At 51.9% G+C, this 22,206-nt stretch overlaps 1 protein-coding gene across 7 annotated transcripts; it reads left to right on the top strand.

Moving 5' to 3' along the window:
• The first annotated feature begins 12,497 nt into the window (after positions 1-12,497).
• ZYX (zyxin) lies at positions 12,498-22,144 on the top strand. 7 transcript variants are annotated; one of them, XM_036994517.2, is made up of 10 exons: positions 12,498-12,729; positions 13,617-13,836; positions 14,297-14,496; positions 14,648-14,740; positions 14,840-15,364; positions 19,315-19,435; positions 19,560-19,729; positions 19,829-20,040; positions 20,939-21,059; positions 21,581-22,144. In XM_036994517.2, exons 2-10 carry the CDS (start codon positions 13,629-13,631, stop codon positions 21,683-21,685), a joined length of 1,755 nt encoding a protein of 584 aa, XP_036850412.2. In that variant the 5' UTR covers positions 12,498-12,729; positions 13,617-13,628; the 3' UTR covers positions 21,686-22,144. The 7 variants fall into 7 exon arrangements, with proteins under 7 accessions (XP_036850412.2, XP_036850411.2, XP_036850414.2 ...); XM_036994516.2 differs by having other exon boundaries at positions 13,614-13,836; XM_036994515.2 differs by lacking the exon at positions 12,498-12,729 and adding an exon at positions 13,104-13,484.
• The last annotated feature ends 62 nt before the right edge of the window (positions 22,145-22,206 follow it).

Below are 22,206 nucleotides of genomic sequence, written 5' to 3'. Positions count from 1 at the left end.
TAGGTACCAGGGGCCTCCTGGGTTGGAGATCGGTAGAGATCCAAGTGGCAAGGGCAAGTGGGCACGATAGTTACAGCAGGCAAGAAGTGGTATCCAGAAAAGTCACGTGAGAAAGGGTAAGGAGACTTGTCTAAACAGACCCAGTCACCTAAAGTGTGAGAGAACCGAGCAGACCAGATCCGGTGAGCACCGATGACAGAGCAAATGCTAATAATCCAGGGTCTGTTTGCTACCCGCCTGCCAGGGGTTCCTGGTATGGGCACATAATAGTGAAATAGATTAATCTTATGTATGCAAGTTTTTAACCGTTAGAGTATGAATGGGAAGCTAAACTTTAAGGTGATAACCACTCATTCTGTGGAGTCCCTAATGACAGGTATGGGAAAAGATGCTAATAATCTTAATTGCAGGTCTGGGAGATGGGATTATGGAGAGAACTGATCTTTGGTCTCTGTGCATGAAGAAATAAACCAAAAAAGAACCACACAAAAAACATTACAAGAGAGAACAGTCATAGGTCTGCTTATACCGTGATTGTGCAGAATGATTTGTGGCAGGATTTGATACCTCCTTATTTTGACAGGGGAGAAAAGTAGTAAGAATTTTTTCCCCATATCTGCTATTATAGGTTATACAAAAGAAATATCAAATGGTTTCTTTCCTGGCAGAATATACTGTTTACCTGCAAAGGAAAGGAAATGGAAAGATGGTTAAAAAAAGAAAAATAGAAGAAGAAACCCCACTGCTACAGCAGTGTCAGTCAACCTGCTCTTGTTTGAAAGAAAGCATTGAAGGGAAATCTGCATGTTAGGAGCTAACAGACCGAGGGGCCAGCTCTGCTCACCCATTCCCCCAGAAACTGCTCTCCCCACTGAAACTGCTCTGATTCCATTATTCCCGCAATTACTCTGGCCCAAACATGGATACAAACTCCTTTGGCTCCCTTAACATAGCTGCATAAATCTGGATTTATCCAAATGATTTCTCCAAATCAAGTCAACACAATGGATCTTAGGTCTTGAAGATGCAGTCCCATCCCACATTCTGCCTTAAAGGTATTTCCAGCTCCAGAGAAAAGTAGAATATCATAGGCACAACACTAACCTGCTTCCTTCCTCCTTCTTATACAGGATCCTCTTACTTCTCACCATTTAGAGACATTCTCCCAGTCTCTTTGCCATCTTCTATGTCAAGGTCAAAGATTCCAGTTCTGGTATGAACAGGAGCAACCTTTCTGGAGGACAATTTGACAGTACTGATCAAAAAAATCTTCAAAATGTGCATTGCTGTTGTTACTAAATTGTGACACAGCTATTCCATTTATAGAACTATTCTAAGGAAATAAAAATAGAATGTGGACAAAGATTTAATCTACAGGAGTCATCAGAGTACTGTTTACATAACAATGAAAGTTTATACACAACCCACATGATCAGACCTGGGGATTGATTAAATAAATTATGGTACATGCCTATAATAGAATACTACGCAGCCATTCATAGATAATATTTTATAACTGCATTTGTTGACAGAAAATTATTTATGATATATTGTTGCATTTTCAAAAGCAAGCTATAAGAATTACACTACCAATTTTTGTAAAATCACACATACTCTTCTGCTTTTTGTCAGGGTTTCCATCTAAGTACTTACAGGATTCCCTGAGGAAAGTCTATGTTTTACAAATGCCCAAGCCTACTCACCAGTTACCATTTGGACCTCGATGAAATTACAATACTAAAGACCATTTCCAAAGTCTAACAATATAGGACTTTGTCAGAATGCCCCAGTATGGCATTAGCACTTCCTAACTGGTCCCGTTTGGGACGCAACCTCTAGGTGAAATTATGCTTCCATTCTCTCTGTGATTGCTGCTTCACTTTATTGATCTTCTGCAGATAGCTCTTGGACTGAAGGAACAGACCAAGTTCAGAGACAATACTGTCTAAAACAGGGACTCTTGTCCCAGGATTTATGGACAGAATCCAGAGTCCATAACTTTGGATGGGAACAGTTGTATCTTGATGTTCACTAGCTCATATCTGAAATTCCCCATGTACTTCAGTTATGCATGTAGTGTTAGAGGTATTGTATTGCACTGTGTCTTTATCACCCAAAGAAATCACAGATGCTTCTATTATACCACAATTGTTGCAGATTTCTACAATAACCTTATGTTCATCACTATTTTGAAATTACAGTAATGTTGAACCTGCTTCCATATTTTCTTATTTCATGCTTTTATAAAGAAGCAGATATAAAACTATTACAATTTTTAACTTTTTAAATACAATTGATTCCTGTTGTGATCCTATATATTATATTTATGGATTTAGTATTATTTTGAGAGGGAAACCATGAATTTTCCAGATTGCCAAGGGGTCCAGGGTCCAAAAAAGTTTAAGAACCCCTGGTTTCTAGATATACTTTTGGTGCAGTGGTGGTAGTTGAGGGGGATGTGAAGGAGGTGCCTCTCATTCTGCAGTTTAACAATCATTTTAACTGTACCAGCTTAAATGACCAAGCAAGACACTGAACATCTCATTTTGAAATCTGGGTCCCCAAGAGAAAAGATACATCCTTTTCATCTTCAGGACTGAAAGAGCAACACCAAAAGCCCCGTGCCTGCTCCCAACAAATGGAAAGACAGCTCTAAAACACAAAAATTTAATAAAGTATGTATTTTGTTTAATGAGAGACACTAGATCACAGTTAAGGGCCTGTGAAAAGATCCCACCGAAGGGGGGAAGTGCAAAGTGCTAGAGAGAGGAGGTTCATGATGCCAAGCATCATGTCAATTCCTAAGGCAGCCACATGGGAAGGGAGCAAAGCTCCGAGCCAGATAAGGCTCAAGTGGAGGAGCCCAGCTCTTCTAGCGGAAGGCAAGATGGAGCAGATGCCAGTAGGCTGCATGTTTGGTGCCCATTAAGATGAGGGATTCCTATCTGATGGCACCTATTTCCTTTGAGGAGCAGAAGGGGAGATCATCCACTTAAGAGTCTGGGGGTGCTGGAGATAGAGGATAAAATAATAGTAAAGAATATGCAAATATTCACTTTACAGTTGATGAGTTTCCAGTCTTTTCTTATACCAACTCAAGCAGGAAGTCAGTATCTTTGCATTGCGATTGAGAAAACTGGGTTTAGAGACTGACAACCTTTCCTTTCCTCAAGATTACTGAGCTGGAAAGGGCAGGAGCGAGAACTTAGGCTCAACCCCTCCATTGGAGATTTCATCCTGGATGCCATAGGAAAAGATTTGTTTGTGTGCTTGTCCATTTGTTTTTTAAATAGAGTTACTTGGTTCCAGGAGTTTTATTTGGTACACTTTTTTTCACTCTTGTCTTATTCTTTCTTTTTTTAAGGTGAAACTATAAGCTGAAGTGAGGAATGAATCTCTACATTCCTAAGGTTTGAAACAGAGGAGCTGGCTCCCCCTCAGGGTGACTTGCAGCCCCCATTACAGGCCTTTGCTGCTATCACAAAGCACTGGCCACAGGAGAGTCACCGTTCCTACTATTAATGTCTCTGTATCATGTCAGAGTCTGTATTTCTGGTGTTCCAGGCCTCCTCCAAGTTTAGTCAACACTGGGGCAGCTCTTCGTGACTTGCCCGAGGCCCTGTTTTCTTGAAGCACCAGAAGTGGGCATGCTAACCCTGGAGAACCTGAGCGCCCAGGCTGGAGGGGATGGTTGGGCAGCTGTGTACCTGGAAGAGCCTGTGGGGCTTGGGGGAAATCAGAAGAGCGTGGGAAGGAGCGGGGAGGGAGGTCTGTATTCTTATAAACAGAAGTAATTTCCTTAATACTCAGTGAACAGGAAGACAAAGAATGGAGCTTCCGGGTTTGGTTGCTGACACACAGGGACAGACTCAGAGCTAAGTCATGGGTGGGCAGGGGTGTTGGTAAGGTGTAAATTGCATTTCCACCTAGTAGGAAGCGGTGCAGAATCTGTACTGGTGGTCTCTGGAGCTCTCTTCCCCACCCTACCCCCACCTTAGCTGGATTCCTGGAGTAATCATAGATGAGGTTCCTGGCCATTGTGCTTGGGGAGGGCGTGTTCCGGGCACTGAGGATGCCTCAGGGCCCTGGTTATGGAGGGTGACAGTCCCATAGCAGAAATTCTCCAGTTTCATTGCTGCTGGTGGAGACAAAAAGGCTTTATTTGAAAAATCTCTAATCCATTGGCCACTTGGGAAGATAAAACCTTTTAGACCAGCATGGGCCATTGCTTATTTGACTTTTAGATGAAGTTTGAAACCTTTGCAAAAATTAGGGATCTCAGGTGAGTTCATTCCAATGTGTAGTAAGACGAGAAAGCTAGGAACATGGGTAATGGTGGTGACCACTGCCTCCCCGCCCCCCACCACGGTGCTGTCCCCAGAGATACACTCCATGCAGGAGGCAGAGCTTCAGCGTCACTGCATCCACGTTTCTCAGGAGCCTGGGGTTGCAGCCAGCAGAGCAGAGTGCCCAGACACATTTCCCTGTTGACTCTAATTGAGTCTCTTCGTTAGATCATCACAGGAACGCATTTGCCCTATCTTTCCTTTGAGAAGTACACCTGTGGTGAAGGCTGTAAGAGAATCACTTCAGATTTGGGGGTTCCATCCAAACACTCTGATGAGAAAGGCTAGGCCAGAGGTTCTGGACTAATGGGATCCTATATCCCTCTCAGAGAAGGGGACGGTTTGGTCCAGAGGGCCTGGAGCAATGTCAGGGCTTTACTGCTGCGTCCTAGTTGGGCCCCAGAGCATACTCAGGGCCTCGGGATGCCGCTGTCATGCCCAGGTCACAGGCAGCAGCAGGCCAGGCAGGATGCCAGCAGCAGGGAAGCAGGCCTAGAGTCTGGGCTACCATGAGTCAGAGGCCAGGTAAGCAATAAAACACTGAGTTCATTAATCGCAGAAAGCCAGACCAGATGGGATCTTCAAAAGCCAAGGGAGGACTCCGCACTCACGAATCCCAGAGCCACTAACAGGAAAGGAAAGAATCAAACAGGTAACACAGGCAGTTGCTTCTTGCAGCCTCCGAGAGCCTACCTGCCAGTCTGAGCCTCCTCCCTCCAGGAGGACCCGTGCCAGTCCACTCTTGGAAGGCTCATTCCTGAGCAGCATAGACAGTTGTCTGGCTGGTATTCATGAACTCAGGGTAGAGGTGCAGCTGAGGTCACACACGCCTCTGGAGCCCTACCTCCCCTGCTGGGACCCTGTAGCCCCCACTTTTATGGCCAGCTCCTCCAGGAACTGTTCTCCTGAGGCATCTTCCCCTGGTCTTGCCCTGAATTACAGCCTGCAGCTGATGCTCATTTACTACCTACCAGACCTCTCTGTCCCCTGGTGACAGTTGAAAGCCCACCTCTCAGATTCCTGCATATGCCTCCATTCTGGGTTCCCCAACCCTGTGCCTTTTCTAGCTCTTGGGATATCCTGCAACCTCAGCTTGAGTTCCTCGTACAAATGCTGTCTTGGACGAGGATCTGTTTTTGCTGCAAAGCCTAACTGCCTGGAACCTTTACTCCTTTCCTTCAACTGGTCCTGATCCCAAATGGCATATTTAATATATAATGGGTTGGTGTAACTCCAGTTCTCAACCCTTCCCAGTCTGCCATCTTCTTTAAGAGAGACAGACCAGGTCCAGAGAGGACAGCAGAGGCATTTTCCTGACAATGGAAGAACCATGGATATACGGGGCAATAGGGACAGATCGTTGAGTATTGGAACTGGACCAGAATTTACAAATGCTTTGACGGTCAAGGAACATTCATCCCTCAGATTTTTACAGTCACACAGATAGTAAGGGGCTGAATTGTGACCAAATTTCAAGTCCTCTAACTCTTTTCCAGCACTTTTCCTTATCCTATGATGTCTATCTAAATCTACATTGGATTATTTTTTTGATGTTTTATCATATGAAATATATACAACATTAAACGCTCTTGAAATACGCTCAGTTTACATATGCCTTTTGCTCATGCAGACTGATCAACTCCTTTCAGATAAAATAAGGTAAATAGACCATTATTTTAAGGGGTGGATTTTTGTTAAGTATTCTTACCACAATGAAATGTTTAACAAGGAAAGAACATTGTTCTAGCTTAGGAATTCCAGAACTAACTGCTCTCTTGTTCCTTGTTTAAGAATGGGTGTGTAATCCGTGTGTGTAAATTCAGGTCATTGTTTGGTGAAATTCTTTTCATGATGATAAGCTGATGGGGACAAGGCTTTACTCTCCCAGGTGGCGGTGAGGGTGTGTGTCCACTTGAGGGCTGTTCCCCACCGAGTCAGTCATGATTGGCCTGCCCGTGGCAGAGGACTCACCTAAAAGGGACTGGAAACTTTGGACTCCAGGTGGTGTGTACGTGTTTGTCTCAAGTAATATGTACTTGTTTTATGTATTTAAATGATTTTAAATACAAAAGAGCACAAGGAAGAAAATAAAGTCATTCACCCTATTTCTTACACTATTAACATTTTACACATGACCTTTCAAACTTATTTGTGCGTAGATATGCGGGGTGGCTAGCGGTAGGAGAGGTTGAACTTTATTACTGAAGGTTGAAAATTGTGTTGAGGGAGGGGTGTGGGAGGGATTTCCTACATCCTAAGGTGGGAGCTGGAATTTGCCACTTGATCTTTTTCTCCCTTCATCTCTCTAGTTCCCTTCACAGCCAAAGTTCTTGAAAGAGCTGCCAACATGCAGCTTGATTTCCTCACTTCCATTCACTCCTCATCCCTCTCCAATCTGGCATCTTTGCTTCACTGAAATAGCTCACATGGGGGTCTTATATATCCTCCATGTCAGTAGATTTTGTTCATTTCTAATCTTAACTCTGACACATCAGGAGCATTCCACAGTTGGCCACTCCCTAGTCGCTTACCATCCTTTCCTGGTTTTTCTGCTGCCTCTGGCTGCTCCCTCTCTGTCTTCTTTGCATGTTCATTTCATTCATTCATTCACTGATTTATTCCATATTACAAGTATTTATTGAGTACCTACTGTATGCCAGTACTATTCTAGGTGCTAGGGGCCAAAGCTCCTGCCTTTGTGGGGCTTACAGTCTAGTGAGAAGTAGTGGAGAGGAAACAGCAATAAAGGACTTAAAATAAGTGACGTGATTTTTTTTTGGTTCCAGAATGCAGGATGCCACTTATCTTTAAGGTGATAAGTGCTCTGAAGAAAAATGAAGAAAAGCAGGATAATAAAAGGTGCTGATATATGTAGTTTCAAACAGGTGGTCAGGGATGGCCATACCGAGAAGTCAGCATGTGAGGAAGGATGTGAAGGAGATGATAGAGTGGCCCATGCAGACATCTGGGGAACAGCCTCCCAAGCAGAGGAACAGCAAGCGCAAGGTTCTGAGGCGGGAATGTGGCTTGCATGTTGGAGGGACAAGCAGGCCAGTGTGACTGGAGCAGAATGAGTTGTAGGCGATGAGCTCAGAGAGTATGTGAACTAGTTTGGATAGGGCCTTGTACTCTGGTATAAGAACTTTGGCTTTCATTTTGAATAAATGGGGGAAGGAAAGTTTTGATCGGAGTATCATGAGCTGAAATAAAATAAATAACATTGGTTGCTACATTGAAAGTAGATCATAGGGAATCAAGATATTGCAGTAAATCGAGAGAGCTGATGGAGGCTCTGATCAAGAAAGTAGTAGCAGAGACAGTGAGAAGTGGTCTGATACTGGAATGTTCTGATGACAGAGCCAGCAAGACTTGATGACAGGAGGAGCAGGGGAGGAGGTGTCCTTTCTTCACTCCTGCTGGAAGAGGCCTGGAGGCCTGAGTCTGAGCAAGGGCTTCCTTACAGAGTATGCCTCCCACATGCTGGAATCCATCAAAGTCCATCCTGGGCCCTCTCACCTTCTCAGGCAGTACTTGCTAGGGGAGTTTTTCAGCCAATAACAGCTTCAAATTATTCCTTGGAGGCAGATGACTCATAAATGTGGATCTTCAGCATAGTTCTCTCTACTCTGCCCTCATAGAGAGTGGAGCATGCCGTGTATGTCCCATCGATCCCCCTGCTACTGTGCACTGTACACCCTCTCATTCTCAGCATGTACAGTGTGAAACCCCCAGTCTTACTCCCAGACCTGCACTCCTGCTGAGTGCACGCACTCCGGGTGCACACCAGCCAGCAGCTGGGGTGGGCCCACCATGTCTTTCTCCTGTCCCTGACACCTCCCCCTCAAATTCTATCCATCACTGGGTTCTGTCGATGAGTTCATGTCCTAAATAGCCGTCTAATCTATCCAAATTGGTCTGTCTCCCCAGACCATCCTTCTGTCCCCAGGGCACTACACACTACAATAGCCTCTTAATGGGTCTGTCCATATCTGCACTGCTCTTCTCCACATGGCCCCTATGTGATTTTCAAAATTTCCCTCTTTTCATGCCATTTTTTTTCTACCTAAAACTCTGTAATGGCTCACCACTGCTCACAGGACAAAGTTGAGATGCTTTAACATGGTCTGCATCTCCACACGCCCATCTCTCCAGCAGTCCCCCAGCCCAGGCTTGCCCCTCATCTCAGACCCCTGCCCTCCATGCTCACAGGCCGTGCTGACAGGCCATGCTCACGGTGTCACAGGGCTTTGTGTGTGCTGCTCCCTCTGTGTGGATGTTTTCCCCTCTCACTTTGCCTAATTGACCCCTACCTATCTTTCAGATCTCAGCTAACAAAGTGTCCTGCACGCAGACGGTGTTCAGCAAATGTTTGTTAAATAAGGAAATGAATGATTCAAGGTGATTCAAAAGCCCCTATGCTTTTCCAAATACTGGGCCTTCTTGATCTGGGATGAGATTTCCATGGTTCTGGAAGTCAGTTTCAGTAAGCAAGTGTGCCTAAGTCCCTGGCTTTGTGGCAGGCACTGTGTGAGGCCTCCTGGGTGGTGCTACCACTGAGCATACAGGAAGGACTTGGCTGGAACTGGGTAGCTCGTTCTGTGGCATTACTGTCCTCTGGTAGCATATGACACCTGGGTAAGCAGGCCTGCATCCTGGCTTATTTGAGCATGTTGAGAAGTCTGAGTAGGAAGACATCTGCTGGTCTGGGTGGGTTCCCTTGCCTCCATCTGAGACTTAGTGCCCGATTGCCACTTCACTGCATCTCTGGAAGGCAGGTGAATAACAGCAAAGTGAGTGGCAGGGAGGCATGTGAGGAAGCTTGAGGAAGCACAGAGGGTCCCACTTCCTGTGTCAAACTGAGCCTGGTGGTTTCCTCGTATTAGGCCCACTATTAAAGAGTGTGGAGGTGGCCAGAGCAGCTAGAGAGACAAATGCTTCTCATCTCAAGCCGCTGGGCTGTCTTTCCATATCTAATCCCTGTCCCTGAAATGCTTACTCCTATAGCGTATTCGTCTGCTATTTTCAGTGACAAACACTGGAACTTCCAGGCCAGGCTCTCTCTGATCTGGCTTCCTGTGGGTTCAGGGAGAAGGCAGGCAGCAGATGCTTCACTAGCGCGGCCGCTGTGCCAGGAACCCACCTGCACTGCTGCAGTGCCCTGGGTCTCTCTTCCTGTTGCCCTTCCCAGATCCCCTGGCTGCTGACTCTTTGCCATCTGACCATCTGCCTGGCTCTGCCGCCACAACCGCCACGTGTTTCTGCCTTGCTGATGCTTGTGGGGCATTTGAGTGCCCATCTGGCTCTGACCTTGGGATGTACAGACCCCATCTTCTACTGTGCCTCTGTTGCCTGCCCCCTAGATGCCCTATGCACAGGTTCAGCTGTGACTTGGGACCTGGTAGAGTGATGACAGGGAGGTCTAAATGGTGAGAAGGTCACCGGGCTATTGTAATTAGTGTAGTCACACCAAGCAAGTACTATTGGGTAGGTGAAAATGTGTTTTCTAACCTTAACACCTATCTTATTATATGAAAATAGCTACTTCAGTGTTTTTTCCTCTAGATGGAGTTCCTTAAAGGCAAGACCTGGGTTTATTGTTATGTCCAGAGTGCCTAGGATATAGAAGCTATTGGGAAATGTTGGTTGAACTGAGGTCGGGGAATAGATGAGAGAAGTACACAGAGGATCATGTTTTGATATCAGCCTCCTGGGCTGACCCTGGAAGAAAGGAGGAAATGACCACCCTGTAGTTCTCAGTCCTTCCTTTCTGTCAGTGGGTGGCCCCAGGGCAGGGCAGACTTTGCTGCAAAGATCTCAGGGTCTTGCTGGGCATTTCACCCTCCCTCCCCATTCCCTCCCAACACTTCCATTACGTCTGCAGCCCTAGCAGTGAGAGACTCTTCTGTATCGATAAGCAAATGCAAGGGGGCCTAGGAAAGGAGTAAATTATGAAGGTGTGGGAAAGCTGCTGACCATGTGCCCTAGTGCTCAGTGCAAGAAAGCGCTCTGTGTCAGGGAAGCAGATGATGGCTCTGTCACTTCTTTGTTTTCCTTTTTTTTTTTTTAAGTATAAAAGTACTACGTGTTCATAGAGAAAAAGACAACAGTTATACAAGCTTTCTGCTTTCCCCCAATTTTACACCCTAACACCAGCCACTGTTAGCAATTCTTTGAAAGCCTTCTGGAAATGGATCTGGCCCAGACCGTACTGATGGGCTGTGCACCTGCAGCCAGCCTACCTATGGGAAGAACCTTGTGACAGCCTCCCTCTTCTCATTTTGGAATTCATTTTTTGCCACTGCCCTCATTCTTTCCTTTTTTTTTTTCGTTTTTCTTGACTGCTTCTAACTTCTTACTTTATGTTGTGTGCCCTTGAAGAAAACTTTCAGGGACCTGATGGACATAAACTGCTGGGAGTGTGCAGAGATGTTTTAAGTAGCAAAGGTCCCTGCCTACTTTCTTGCTTCTCTCTCTTACTGGGCCCCAAGCTGTTGGAACATCTACTTACTTGCTATACTTTACATAGACTACCCAACAAGATCAATTTGATTTGCTTTCTTAAGAAAAACATCTAAGAATCATTTGGGCTGCTCCTGTTCATCGTGTGCATTTTGATAGCATTGACCATGCACTTACACCATGGCCTTGAGAGTCTGTCCTTCTGCGATGCTTTGAGTGTTTCTACTGGTACATAGAACGGCTGGCTTAGAATTCCAGCTTTAATATTCTGTGTCCTGAAAGCTCTTAGTTTTCAGTAAAACTAAGTCTGCCTACGTACTCTACTATTCTTGATTTATAAATAGGCTCAGCTGCCTAACAATTAAACAGACTATATTTTGCACATGCACATCCCTTAAGGAGACATTTAGAGAGTAGATGACTTTTACTCTTGTGATGCTGTCTGGAAACCATCCTCCTAACCTTCTTCCCCAAGTGAGTATATTTTGAAGGATTGGTGATGAGACTTTTGATCTGGAAAGCCCAAGACACAAACTCCAACATGCACAGGAAGCCCAGTATCGCATTTCCAGCAAATTTTCATAGGGACAGGCCCAGGACCTGCTTATCCGTGTCAAAGAAGGTCTGTGCTGAATGCTTTATACCATACATGGCCATGCATGCTTATAGCTGTGAGAAATAACTGGGCACAAAGACAAGAAAATGCCAGAGAAAAGAAAGATCAGTGGAGTCTGAGGAGGAGATGAAGATATTGTCTTAGGTATGATTTAGTATTTGGTGACACTGAAGTAAGGGGCAGGCATTACATATCCCAAGGCCCACGAGAGATCTGCCTGGCAACAAAGAAGGGGACAGATGAGGAAACCACCTTAGGTTAACTTAAGAATTTCCGTTCTGGGCAGAACTGGGGCTTGAGTAATAATACCAACTATTATATAGTACTTTCACATAGAGAATTTAATTTATTTCCCCATATAATGCAATAAGGTAGGTGGATTAAATATCATCACTCTTTTACACACAGAGAAAATTGAGTGGAGAGAATGAAGATGCTGTCACTTAGTTTGGGCATTTGAGCTGGGTCTCTGCACCCTGCCCTCACTCTGCTGTCTTGTATCCAGGATTATTTCACTTGGCATCAGGATATAGGGGAACGACCTCTAACATTAGGGCCCCTCAAGACACCCAGTTCTAGTGTAAACCCTGCAGCTAACTGGGTAAGACCCTGGCTCCAACTCTTTAAACTCCCATCCTGTTTTCTCATGGTAAATGTAAGGGGTGAGTCTGGTGATGTCTAGAGCATAGCCCAGATGCTCCTTGGCAGTTTGGAGGCCAGGGACTGGAAGTACTGAGAGGGGCGTGCACAAGGGACTGCCTTAGATGGCAGTGAAGGCTGGCAGCGGAGTGAGACAAAAGGAAGCACTGAGGTGGATGTGTTGCACTTACAGGCCAAAAGGCCATATGACTCTGTAGTTAGCAGATAGTAAATGTGGAAGAATTCAAACGGCAGTTTGGTAAATTTCCATGTTTAATTAAGAAAAAAAAAAAAAAGAACCCAGGTCTGGCCCTTTGGCTAGCCAGGGACGCCAAGTCTACGGCTGAGAAGTCAGGTCAGACCGGTGGGGGGCTCCACCGAGCGCAGTCTCCGAATCCCCGGAGGGCCGCCCAGCGGACCGAAGGCTCCAGGAGAGGTGGGTCACGGCCGGCGCTGTTGAACTGTAGAAGACGTGTCGTCCGTGTCCACGGCCGTCCTCCCTGGCTCCAAACCGCCGCCCTGGCCTGCGCTCCGCCCCCCTTTTCCTGACCCGGTGGCCCGGGACTCTCCCTCCTTCAGTGCTTAACTGATCTGCAGGCGTTGCGAATTCCTAGAAGCCGTAAGAGGCTGCCCAGGATTTGAAGTTAAAATCCCCCACGTATTCTTGAGGTTTGTACTTGCACACCCCCACCGCCTTCAGGTCACAGAAGAGCCCCAAGGGGGCGTGGGCAGGGAGAACGCCCCACTCACCATCCCAGTTCCCTCCCAGTCCTGCCAGTCCGGGCTGACCCGGAGGGGATTTGGGGAGCGGGGCCCGGTGGCTGGGTGGAAGGTGGAGAACAGCCGGAGGTGACGGGGTTGGGGTGGGGGCAGGTAGCGGCAGGCCCGGAAAGGAGGGGGCTGGGCAGGGCTGGGCTGGGGCGGAGACGCAAATGGGCTGCTTCTGGCACCTCTGGGCCACCCGCCCGACCTCCGCCGGCTTAGCCCGGAGCGGGGACGGTGAGTCAGATCTCGGGCACCCGCGGGTCGGACGAGGAGGGGAAGAAAGTCAGGAAATGACATCAGAGGCCTGTGCTTGGGGAGGGGTGGTCTGGGCCGGGTCGGGGCGACAAGGGTAGCAGGGGCAGCACGGGCGGCGGCGCCGGGGCCGGAGGACCTTGGCGGAGCCTCGGCCCGCGGGGCAGGATCGGGGCCCCTTCCTGGGGGAGTTTCCTGCCCGGGCCGCGCTCCCCGCCTCTCCCCGCCCCCTCTCCGGGCCGCTCCTTGTATGGTCTGGGCGCCGCTCTCTGCCCGCCCCTCCGCCCCTCCCTCCTCCCCGCGTCCCTCCGCGCCCGGTTGGAGGCTGCTCCGGACCGGGACGCAGAGTGCGCGGACCCGGCTGCGAGGCGGCCCCCGGAGACGCGGCGCGCAAGCCCCGGCCCGCGGTGAGGCGCGGGGAGCCGCCCGGCGGCCGCCCGAGGGGAGGAGGCGCGGGCGGGGGCGCCGAGGGGAGCCGGGCAGCCCGGGGTCCTCAGCCCGGCCGGGCGCTGCGTAACCCCGCCACCCACCCCCAGCAGCCCGGCCTGGCCATGGCGGCCCCCCGCCCGCCGCCCGCGATCTCCGTCTCGGTCTCGGCTCCGGTTTTTTACGCCCCGCAGAAGAAGTTCGGCCCGGTGGTGGCCCCAAAGCCCAAAGTGAATCCTTTCCGGCCCGGGGACAACGAGACTCCCCCGGCCGCCGGGGCCCAACGCGCACAGATCGGCCGGGTGGGCGAGATCCCCCCTCCGCCCGTGGAAGGTATGCGGCTGGGCTTCGTAGCTGGACCCCGGCGGCGCCGGGCGGGGGGCAGTGGTTTCAGGAATTTGGGGGTGTCTGAAAGGGTTGCAGCGGAGGGGGCTGGGCGCAGCCGCCCTGTCCCAAGCAGATGTTCTTACCTCATCGTGGAGCTCATGGCTGGGAGCCAGGGCTCCTGGGACCGTTCCAAGTCCCCGCCTGGGGGTGGGAGGCGGGAATGTGGGGCACGAATCTTCCCCTCTGGGTCCGTTTTCTCGAAGTGTAACGGGAGCTGCACCACAGCTTGGCCGAGCCCCTGGCCTTTCCTGACCTAGTATTCCCAGGGCGTCTGCGTTCCCCTTTCCGTCCCAAACGCTCTGGGACCCCTGAGAGAGTTATTGGGCAAGAGCTGCGGAAGGAGGGGGACTTAGGGAAGAGGTAGAGGGCCCGCTGGTGATTGCCCTCTCTCTCCTTCCTACCCCAGACTTTCCTTTACCCCCGCCTCCCCTCCTTGGGGATGGCGACGACGCTGAGGGCGCTCTGGGAGGTGCCTTTCCACCCCCACCGCCCCCGATTGAGGAGCCATTTCCCCCTGCGCCCCTGGAGGAGGAGATCTTCCCTTCCCCGCCGCCTCCGCTGGAGGAGGAGGGAAGGCCAGAGGCCCCCATACCGCTCCCACCACAGGTATGGAGGCCTGGGCGGGGCAGCTACATTGGGACACCCTCAAGGGAGAGCGGAGGGTCCTTTTCTCTGACCTCCCCTTGCCTCTCTGGCCTGATGGGGGTGGGGTGGGGATGGAGTCCCGGGATGGGTGCCCTGATCCCTGAACCTGTAGCCCAGGGAGAAGGTGAGCAGTATTGATTTGGAGATCGACTCTCTGTCCTCACTGCTGGATGACATGACGAGGAATGATCCCTTCAAGGCCCGGGTAAGGGACAGAAGAGTAGGAAGGCAGGGCAGGGCGGAAAGGCTGATGGAAGCAGGGAGGGTAGCACCCTCCTCTAACTGCACTTCTCTCCTTTTGTAGGTGTCATCTGGATATGTGCCCCCACCAGTTGCGACTCCATTCATTCCCAAGTCCAGTACTAAGCCTGCAACTGGGGGCACAGTACCCTTGCCTCCTTGGAAGTCCCCTTCTAGCTCCCAGCCTGTGCCCCAGGCTCAGGTTCAGCCTCCAAGCCAGACCCAGTTCCATGTGCAGCCCCAGGCCAAGCCTCATGTCCAGCTCCACGTGCAGCCCCAGGCCCAGGCCCATCCCCAGCCTGTGGCTTTGGCTAATACTCAGCCTCGAGGACCCGCAGCCCCGTCTCCAGCCCCTAAGTTTTCTCCAGTGACTCCCAAGTTTACTCCTGTGGCTTCTAAGTTCAGCCCTGGAGCCCCAGGTGGAACCGGGTCACAGCCTAGTCAGAAGTTGGGGCCCCTTGAAGCTCCCTCTTCTACTGCCACAGGCTCCCCTCAGCCCCCCAGCTTCACCTATGCTCAGCAGAGGGAGAAACCCCAAGTGCAAGAGAAGCAGCACCCAGTGCCCCCGCCGGCTCCAAACCAAAATCAGGTGAGGGAGTGGGTGGGCCGGGCTGAGAATGGGGTTGTGGGCTGGTTGAAGTCAGGAGTCGGAGATTGAATGGGAAGGTGGGGCCTGGGAACAGAGTGGGAGTGCGCATAGTAGGATGGGAGTTTTCCGCTTTTAGGGTTGGGCTGTGGAACAATGGGAAGAGAAAACTTCTGGAGGAGGGCCTGGGGCTGGGTAGGGCCTGACGGGGAGTTGGGGAGCAGCATAGGCTCTGAATTAGGAGGAAGATCTGGTGGCCCTTCCCTTGTGCCCTGCCCCAGAATGTTAAAGGGAGGGATGAGATCATCACCAGTCCAACCTTGGTTCTTCCCGCTTTTGGATTCTTGAATAATCTCTGTGCTCCTTGGAGCTACTCTCACGCCCGCAGGCCCATTTGGTGATAAGAGAGTCCCAGCCTTAGTAAACACGGATTGAGCCAGCATCTGCCGAGTGAGTTCTAGGCACCGTGCTCTGCTCAAGAGGGAAGGGATCTCTCAAAGAGGTTAGGTCTGGGGGAGCCAGTTGGACCTGGGATAGAATTCCTGGCCCACAAAACCCTAGGCAAGTTAGGTGAACTTTGAGTCTCAGTTTCCCCATCTTTAAGACTGTTTACCCCATATAATGGTTGTGAAGATAGAAAGTGCTGGGGTCTGTAACTAGCACATGAATGCTTAAAATGGAAGAGCTGCATTTCCTGCCTTCCAGTTCAGGGACCCTGAAAGTCCTCTAGTCCACTGGGCCACGGAATTCACCGGGAGCATGAATAGCCATGTGTGCTAGAACAGTGTAGGGGGAGATGCCAAGTGCCAGTGAGTTCTGCAGAGTCTCCAGGGAGCCAACATGGGGGCTGGCAAGTCAGGAAAAGTGGTGTGCCTTGAAGGATGGCGGGGTGTAAGATTCCTGAGACTAGAGGGAAGGGCATTTGGGTGCGAATAGCATGAGCAAAACTCAGGGTCACAAATAACGCTGGGTGTGTTGAGAGAATAGAAAGTGCAAGGTTCCTGTGGAAATACGGAGCTGTACTTAGGTAAGGGGGGGCCTCCAGGGAGGAACTGAAATCCCACACCAAGGGAGCCTGTGAGCCCTGGGGAGGGGCTAATGATTTTTGAGTAGATGTGTGACTGGGTGGGAGGGCTGCTGACAGCTGCTTCTGGAAAGTTTTGGGGAAGATTTTCCACCAGAGGTGTGAACTAGAGGTAGGAGGTCAGTGATGTGTAGGTGTTCACTCCTGGGTGACCATGACGTTGGTTAAAATGAAACTAAGGCCCAGATACGAGAGCTGGTACGAAGGAAGGACCTCTAGGCCCAGAGACCCATAAGCAGGTAGAAGAGGAGGGAGAGGAGTTTAAAAAAAAAAAAGCTGGGTGTGTTGGGGGAATGGTGGCATTGCTGACAAAATAGAGAAGTCCAGAAGGGGAAATGGTTTTGACGGGAAGAGGAGGGGTCCAGCTGTCGGCAGGTTGAGCAACAGGTTCCAGCTGGAACTGTCATTCAGTTAGAAATGATGGACTGTGTTTCCGGAGAGGGCCCTCACTCAGGTGTGTGCATGCGGTCCAGGTGTGTGGTGGAGCTGAGGCCACTGGTGCTGACCAGGTGGCCCTGGGGGATGCTGACACGGGGGGCTGAGGGCCTGGGCCATGCCTGGGGGTGATGCTTGTGTGGACCAGTGGCAGGGGAAGAGTGGCGGGAGGAGGGGGTCACAAGTCTGGGTGGGTCTCAGAGAGGTGGGATGTGGTATAAGGGGCACTGCAGTAAACCAGACTTGACTTCAGAAGTCCTAGATGGCAAGGGGTGGCCTGTTGGTGCCCTGTGGTGGTGACAGGGAGAGGAGTTGTGTCAGTTGAGTGGTGAGAGTATGGAGTTGCCAGAGTAGCCTGATCAGGTTGGCAGGAGAAGCGACACTAGGGGACGGACTCTGAATGTGTGTGTGGAGTGTGGGGGGGGGAGAGGGCTGAGGTATGTGTGTAAACCAGGGGGAAGAAGCTGATGGAGGCGTCTAGGACGCCCAAGAGCAAGGGCTGCTGCTAGGGATGCGTCTTGGGTGACAGCCCCCAAGAGAATGCCCAGAGCAAGGACAGTGCGGCCGCAGGGCTTTCTGTCGATGGGAGGTGGGATGAGGGAGCTCGAGCTGGCTGGCGTCCACCTTCTCAGTCATGGAGGAGTGAGGTCACTGGGGAGAGTGAGGGGGCAAGGCAGTTGGGGACTCGAAGAGATGGAAAGGTTCGTAACAGCTGCTGTGGGGAATGCAACCGGGAATCCGCAGAGCCAAATACCAGACAGCTGAGCTGAGCTGGAGGGCGCCGAGGGCGCTGCAGTGCTTTGCCATCTCTCCACCTACTTTCTGCAGCTTGGAGGCAGAAACAGGAAGTGGGCAGTGTCAGGACCCAGGGTTGAGATTGGGCCAGACGCACGATGGTGGCTGAGGGTGGCAGGAGCGGCTGAGAGAGCCATGTAGTGATCATTGGTCAAGGGGCCAGGCTTTGGGAGAGGCAAGCCGGCAGGAAGGGCTTGATACACAAGGCACGTGGGGAGGGTTGGGAGTCAGGAGCTAAAGCCTTTCTGAGTAGGTTCATTCAGGAGTGGAATGGGGAGAGGGAGAGGAAGGTAATGGTTGGGAGGTTAAGCCCAGGAGCTTAGAGGTAGAGAGACTGGTTGTCTGAGGTGGCTGGTGTTGCATGGGGAAGGTGCCTGAGGAGTAGGGATATTGGGAGTCATTGGAGTTAGAGCTGGAGGTCCGAGTGCCATGGGTGTCGAAGCTGTGACATCCATGCTGGTAGGCAGACAGGGAAAATTGGGGGCCAGACTGAATGTGTCCTGAAGGAGTGTCGATACCCCCGGGGAGCTGATGTGTATGAATAATTCGTAATGGAGAGTGGAACAGGCAGTGAAAGAGCCTCCAGAGAGTGACGTCATTCTGTCCCCAAGATGCCAGGAAGGGAAGACTGGGCGAGGAAAAGGTGAAGCCCACATTGCAGGGGGGGCTCAGAGGGGACAGAGTCCCTTAAGAGCAGGAAGATGGCTAACACCTGGGGCATCTGTGGCTCTGTGCTTCCTGGGAGGATGAAGCTGATGCAGGTGGGGGTGTGAATGTGGGAGATCCAGGGTGCCATGGGAGGAGATAGCTGGGAGGCTTTGGAGTTCCAGGTACTACGGGAATAAAGGGATTTGCAGGCAGAACATTACTGATGGGGGCCATAGTCCTGGGTGGTCTGACCGGTAACAGAAGCTCAACCCTGGGCTTCCATTGGAGTGTCTCGTGGAAATGCTGGAGCAGGTCAGACAGCCCCTGAGCACCTCCCAGGAATTCTCAGGATCAAGACGGTGTCCTTTTAACCTCACCTGTGCCCCCAGTCTCCAGCTCTCAGGGTCCCCTAAATAGGAGGAATAGGCTGGCCTAGGGAGTGGCCCTTCTCTGGGGTCTGCTGAGAAGGGAGTGGGGACCTCTCAGGAGGGACCCGGGACCTCTGCCTGGGGAGCGGGGGCTGGGCTCCTGCAGACAGCGCTGGGGGTTTAACCTGTGATTCCCGCCTGTGTTGTATCCTCACGCTGACAGGGGCTGCTCAGCAGCAGGCGGGCCGGGTAGGTGTGGGTGCACACGCCATGGCGCCAACCTCTTACATGGGGGCTGTGTCCCAGCATGCTCTGCGGGGTTGGTGCGGGCCTGGTGTGTCAGTGCTTCAGTGACCTTAGCTGCTATGTGCGTGGCCTCCGTCTGCTCAGTCATTCTGGCCTGTCTGTGACTGCCCTGGGAGTTCGGGTCATCCCCTTCCCTTTGTGTGGTGTTGGGGGTCGGGGAGGGAGAATGAGGAGCTTTCAGGGTCACACCTGAGTGTCTGGCAAATGGGAGGGAGGGAAGTTAGTCCTCATTGGAAGAGAAGTGGATAAGCTGACTGGGGTCAGTGCTTGGAAGGGGCGGCCCTTAAGAGAGTGTGAAGGAAGTGTTGGGGTTTCAGGTGCGCTCCCACGGGGCCCCAGGGCCTCTGACCATGAAGGAGGTGGAGGAGCTGGAGCAGCTGACCCAGCAGCTGATGCAGGACATGGAGCACCCTCAGAGGCAGAATGTGGCAGTCCATGGTGAGCCCACCACCCACCCGTTGCGACTTGTCCCCCTCTTCCCGGACTCCTCTCTCAGGCAGCTGATCCCTTGCAAGCTCATGCCCTTCCTCCTATTTATTTATGTCTTTTCTGGCCTTCCCAGAGTCCTGTGGCCGGTGTCACCAGCCCCTGGCACGGGCACAGCCCGCAGTTCGTGCTCTGGGGCAGCTGTTCCACATCACCTGCTTTACCTGTCACCAGTGTGAGCAGCAGCTGCAAGGACAGCAGTTCTACAGCCTGGAGGGGGCACCATACTGTGAGGGCTGCTACACTGTGAGTCAGGGTTGGGGCTGAGGGGCATGCCAGCACTCAGCTGCGGGTGGGGGCTGATGTGAGGCCCACACACCTTGGCAGCTAACTGTTGGCAACCAGTTATCTGCCATTCCCCTGCTGATACCTCCTCAGGACACCCTGGAGAAGTGCAACACCTGTGGGCAGCCCATCACTGACCGAATGCTGAGGGCCACGGGCAAAGCCTACCACCCGCAGTGCTTCACCTGTGTGGTCTGCGCCTGCCCCCTGGAGGGCACCTCCTTCATTGTGGACCAGGCCAACCGGCCCCACTGTGTGCCTGACTACCACAAGTGAGGACCCACTGCCCACCTTCTAGGTTTTTTCTCTGGGCGCCAGCTGTGGTTTCTCTGGGAGCAAGACTGCCCTCTAGACACCGAGACAGTGCCAAACCCCTAGCCTTGCTTTCTGGCCCCACATCTCTCTGTAGACAGCAGAGCCCAGCTCATCTGGACTTAGATATCCAGTGGCCTTAGACTTGAAAAACAAGTCTTGCTACTGGCTAGTCCGCACTGGCCCTTGGCTCTCCAGGCCTCTTTTGGGTGTGGTCTTGGTTCAGCCATGTGTGCTGGAGGGACTCATTTCACACACAAGCTGGATTCTAGAAGTTCCTTTGGAGCTGAGCTGTTTGGAGCTTTGGTTTTCCCCTAGAAACAGTGTTTACAAGGTGGCCACTTTTCTGAGGTCAGTGCAAAATCCCGTAATGTGGCTGAAGGGAGGTACAGGAACACTGCAGAATCTGACTTCCGCTTCTGCTGGTGTGTTTGAAGTGAACACTCAGGGCTCCACCTTGGGTGGCCAGAACTTCACATCCCCCGTACACCCCAGCAGTTGGCAGAGGTGCCCGCATGGTGCCGGGAAGGCTAGGGGTCAGGATCAGAGGTGCCACTGTGGGGCGTGCTCTCTGCAGGAACTGCAGTGTGGATATGGCAAGGGGTAAGCACCTGGAGGCAGAGGTTCCTGGGAGATGGGGCTTTGGGAGGGGCAGAAATTCCCCTTGATGAGGGCTAGTCATGGTGACCTATCTAGGCTTTTCTGTTGAGCTTCCCCCACCTAGAGATAGGGGCCAAGATAGGCAAAGAAGTCTGCCCCATTGCCACCCAGCTGCCACCTCATTTCCCTGTGCCCACGAGCAGCTGGGGTGCCATGCACCCCCATTCTGACTGCCACCTCTGCTTTTGGCCCCTCCAGGCAGTATGCCCCCAGGTGCTCTGTCTGCACGGAGCCCATCATGCCTGAGCCTGGCCGTGAGGAGACCGTGCGCGTGGTTGCTCTGGACAAGAACTTCCACATGAAGTGCTACAAGTGTGAGGTCGGCCGGCCCTGCGGCCCTCGGGGCTGGGAGGTGGTGGGTGCCCTCCCTGGAAGCAGTGCTGGGGTTTTGCGGTGGTCAGTGGCAGTGCTCATGCCGGCCCGGCCCAGTTGCTTCTGTCACTGTGGGAAGTGAGGTGGGTTTCCGTGGGGTCACTGAGGTGGGGAGAGGCCGAGACAGGGCCCTGACAAATGGGAAGGAGGGTGTTGTGCTTCACTGTGGCAGAGGCTGGGGGTCTCTGCACTTAAGCAAGAGTCATAATGGGGCTGGGGCAGGTGGGAAAGGCCCCATATCTGTCACTGTGGTAGGCGCCTGGGAAGCTGCCTTGGGCAGGAGAGGCCGAGGAGACAAAAGTAGAAGTCAGGGTGGAGGTTAGGTTAGGAGTGGGCAGTGGGTCTGGTTGGGGGACACAGATGAGGCCACCAGCTGAGCCATGAAGTGTTTGGTCTTCCTAATTTAAATATGGGGAGAATCATGGGGTGCACAGGGGCCTGCATTCTCGTGCATTCTTTCCTGCCCAGGACTGTGGGAAGCCGCTGTCCATTGAGGCAGACGACAACGGCTGCTTTCCCCTGGATGGTCATGTGCTCTGCCGGAAGTGCCACACTGCCAGAGCCCAGACCTGAGTGAGGACTGGCCGCCTTCTCAACTGCGAGTCTGTTCCCCACAGTGGGCCACCCATACTGAGACCACCCTCCCCTCCCCCACCTGCCCCCCAGTTACTTTTGATGTCCAGCCTCTCCATCCACACCAAGTCCATCCCCATATTCCTAGTGCCCTGATCCAGGGCCCCCGTGTAGCATAGGGCTGCAGAGGCCCTGGGTTTCTAGTCCTCCCCCATCCTGCAGGGACCACCCACCTTCCTCCAGGTACCCCACCTTAGGGGCGCTAGGTTGCACGCTGCTTTCACTGCTGCACCGATGCCCTTGGCTGGCCCCTGAGCAGCCTCCCACTTCGCTTGCTGAGGGCCAGGGGACGCCCTGCTCCCCAGGAGGCTGGGCTGGGTTGCCCTGCCTCAATATTCCTACCTGCCCTTGTGCTGCCAGGTTGTGGCTCCAGCTACAAATAAACCTTGTTTTCCAGAATTCGTAGTAAACTCTTGTGGCTATAGTCCTCACGGGTGGGATGGAGGAATTAGAGGGATTAA

The sequence above is a fragment of the Manis javanica genome, chromosome 6 (assembly GCF_040802235.1).
Source record: "Manis javanica isolate MJ-LG chromosome 6, MJ_LKY, whole genome shotgun sequence".
Taxonomy (NCBI): domain Eukaryota; kingdom Metazoa; phylum Chordata; class Mammalia; order Pholidota; family Manidae; genus Manis; species Manis javanica.
Note: the sequence above shows the minus strand (reverse complement) of the source record. Positions and strands in the feature narration are given on the sequence as shown.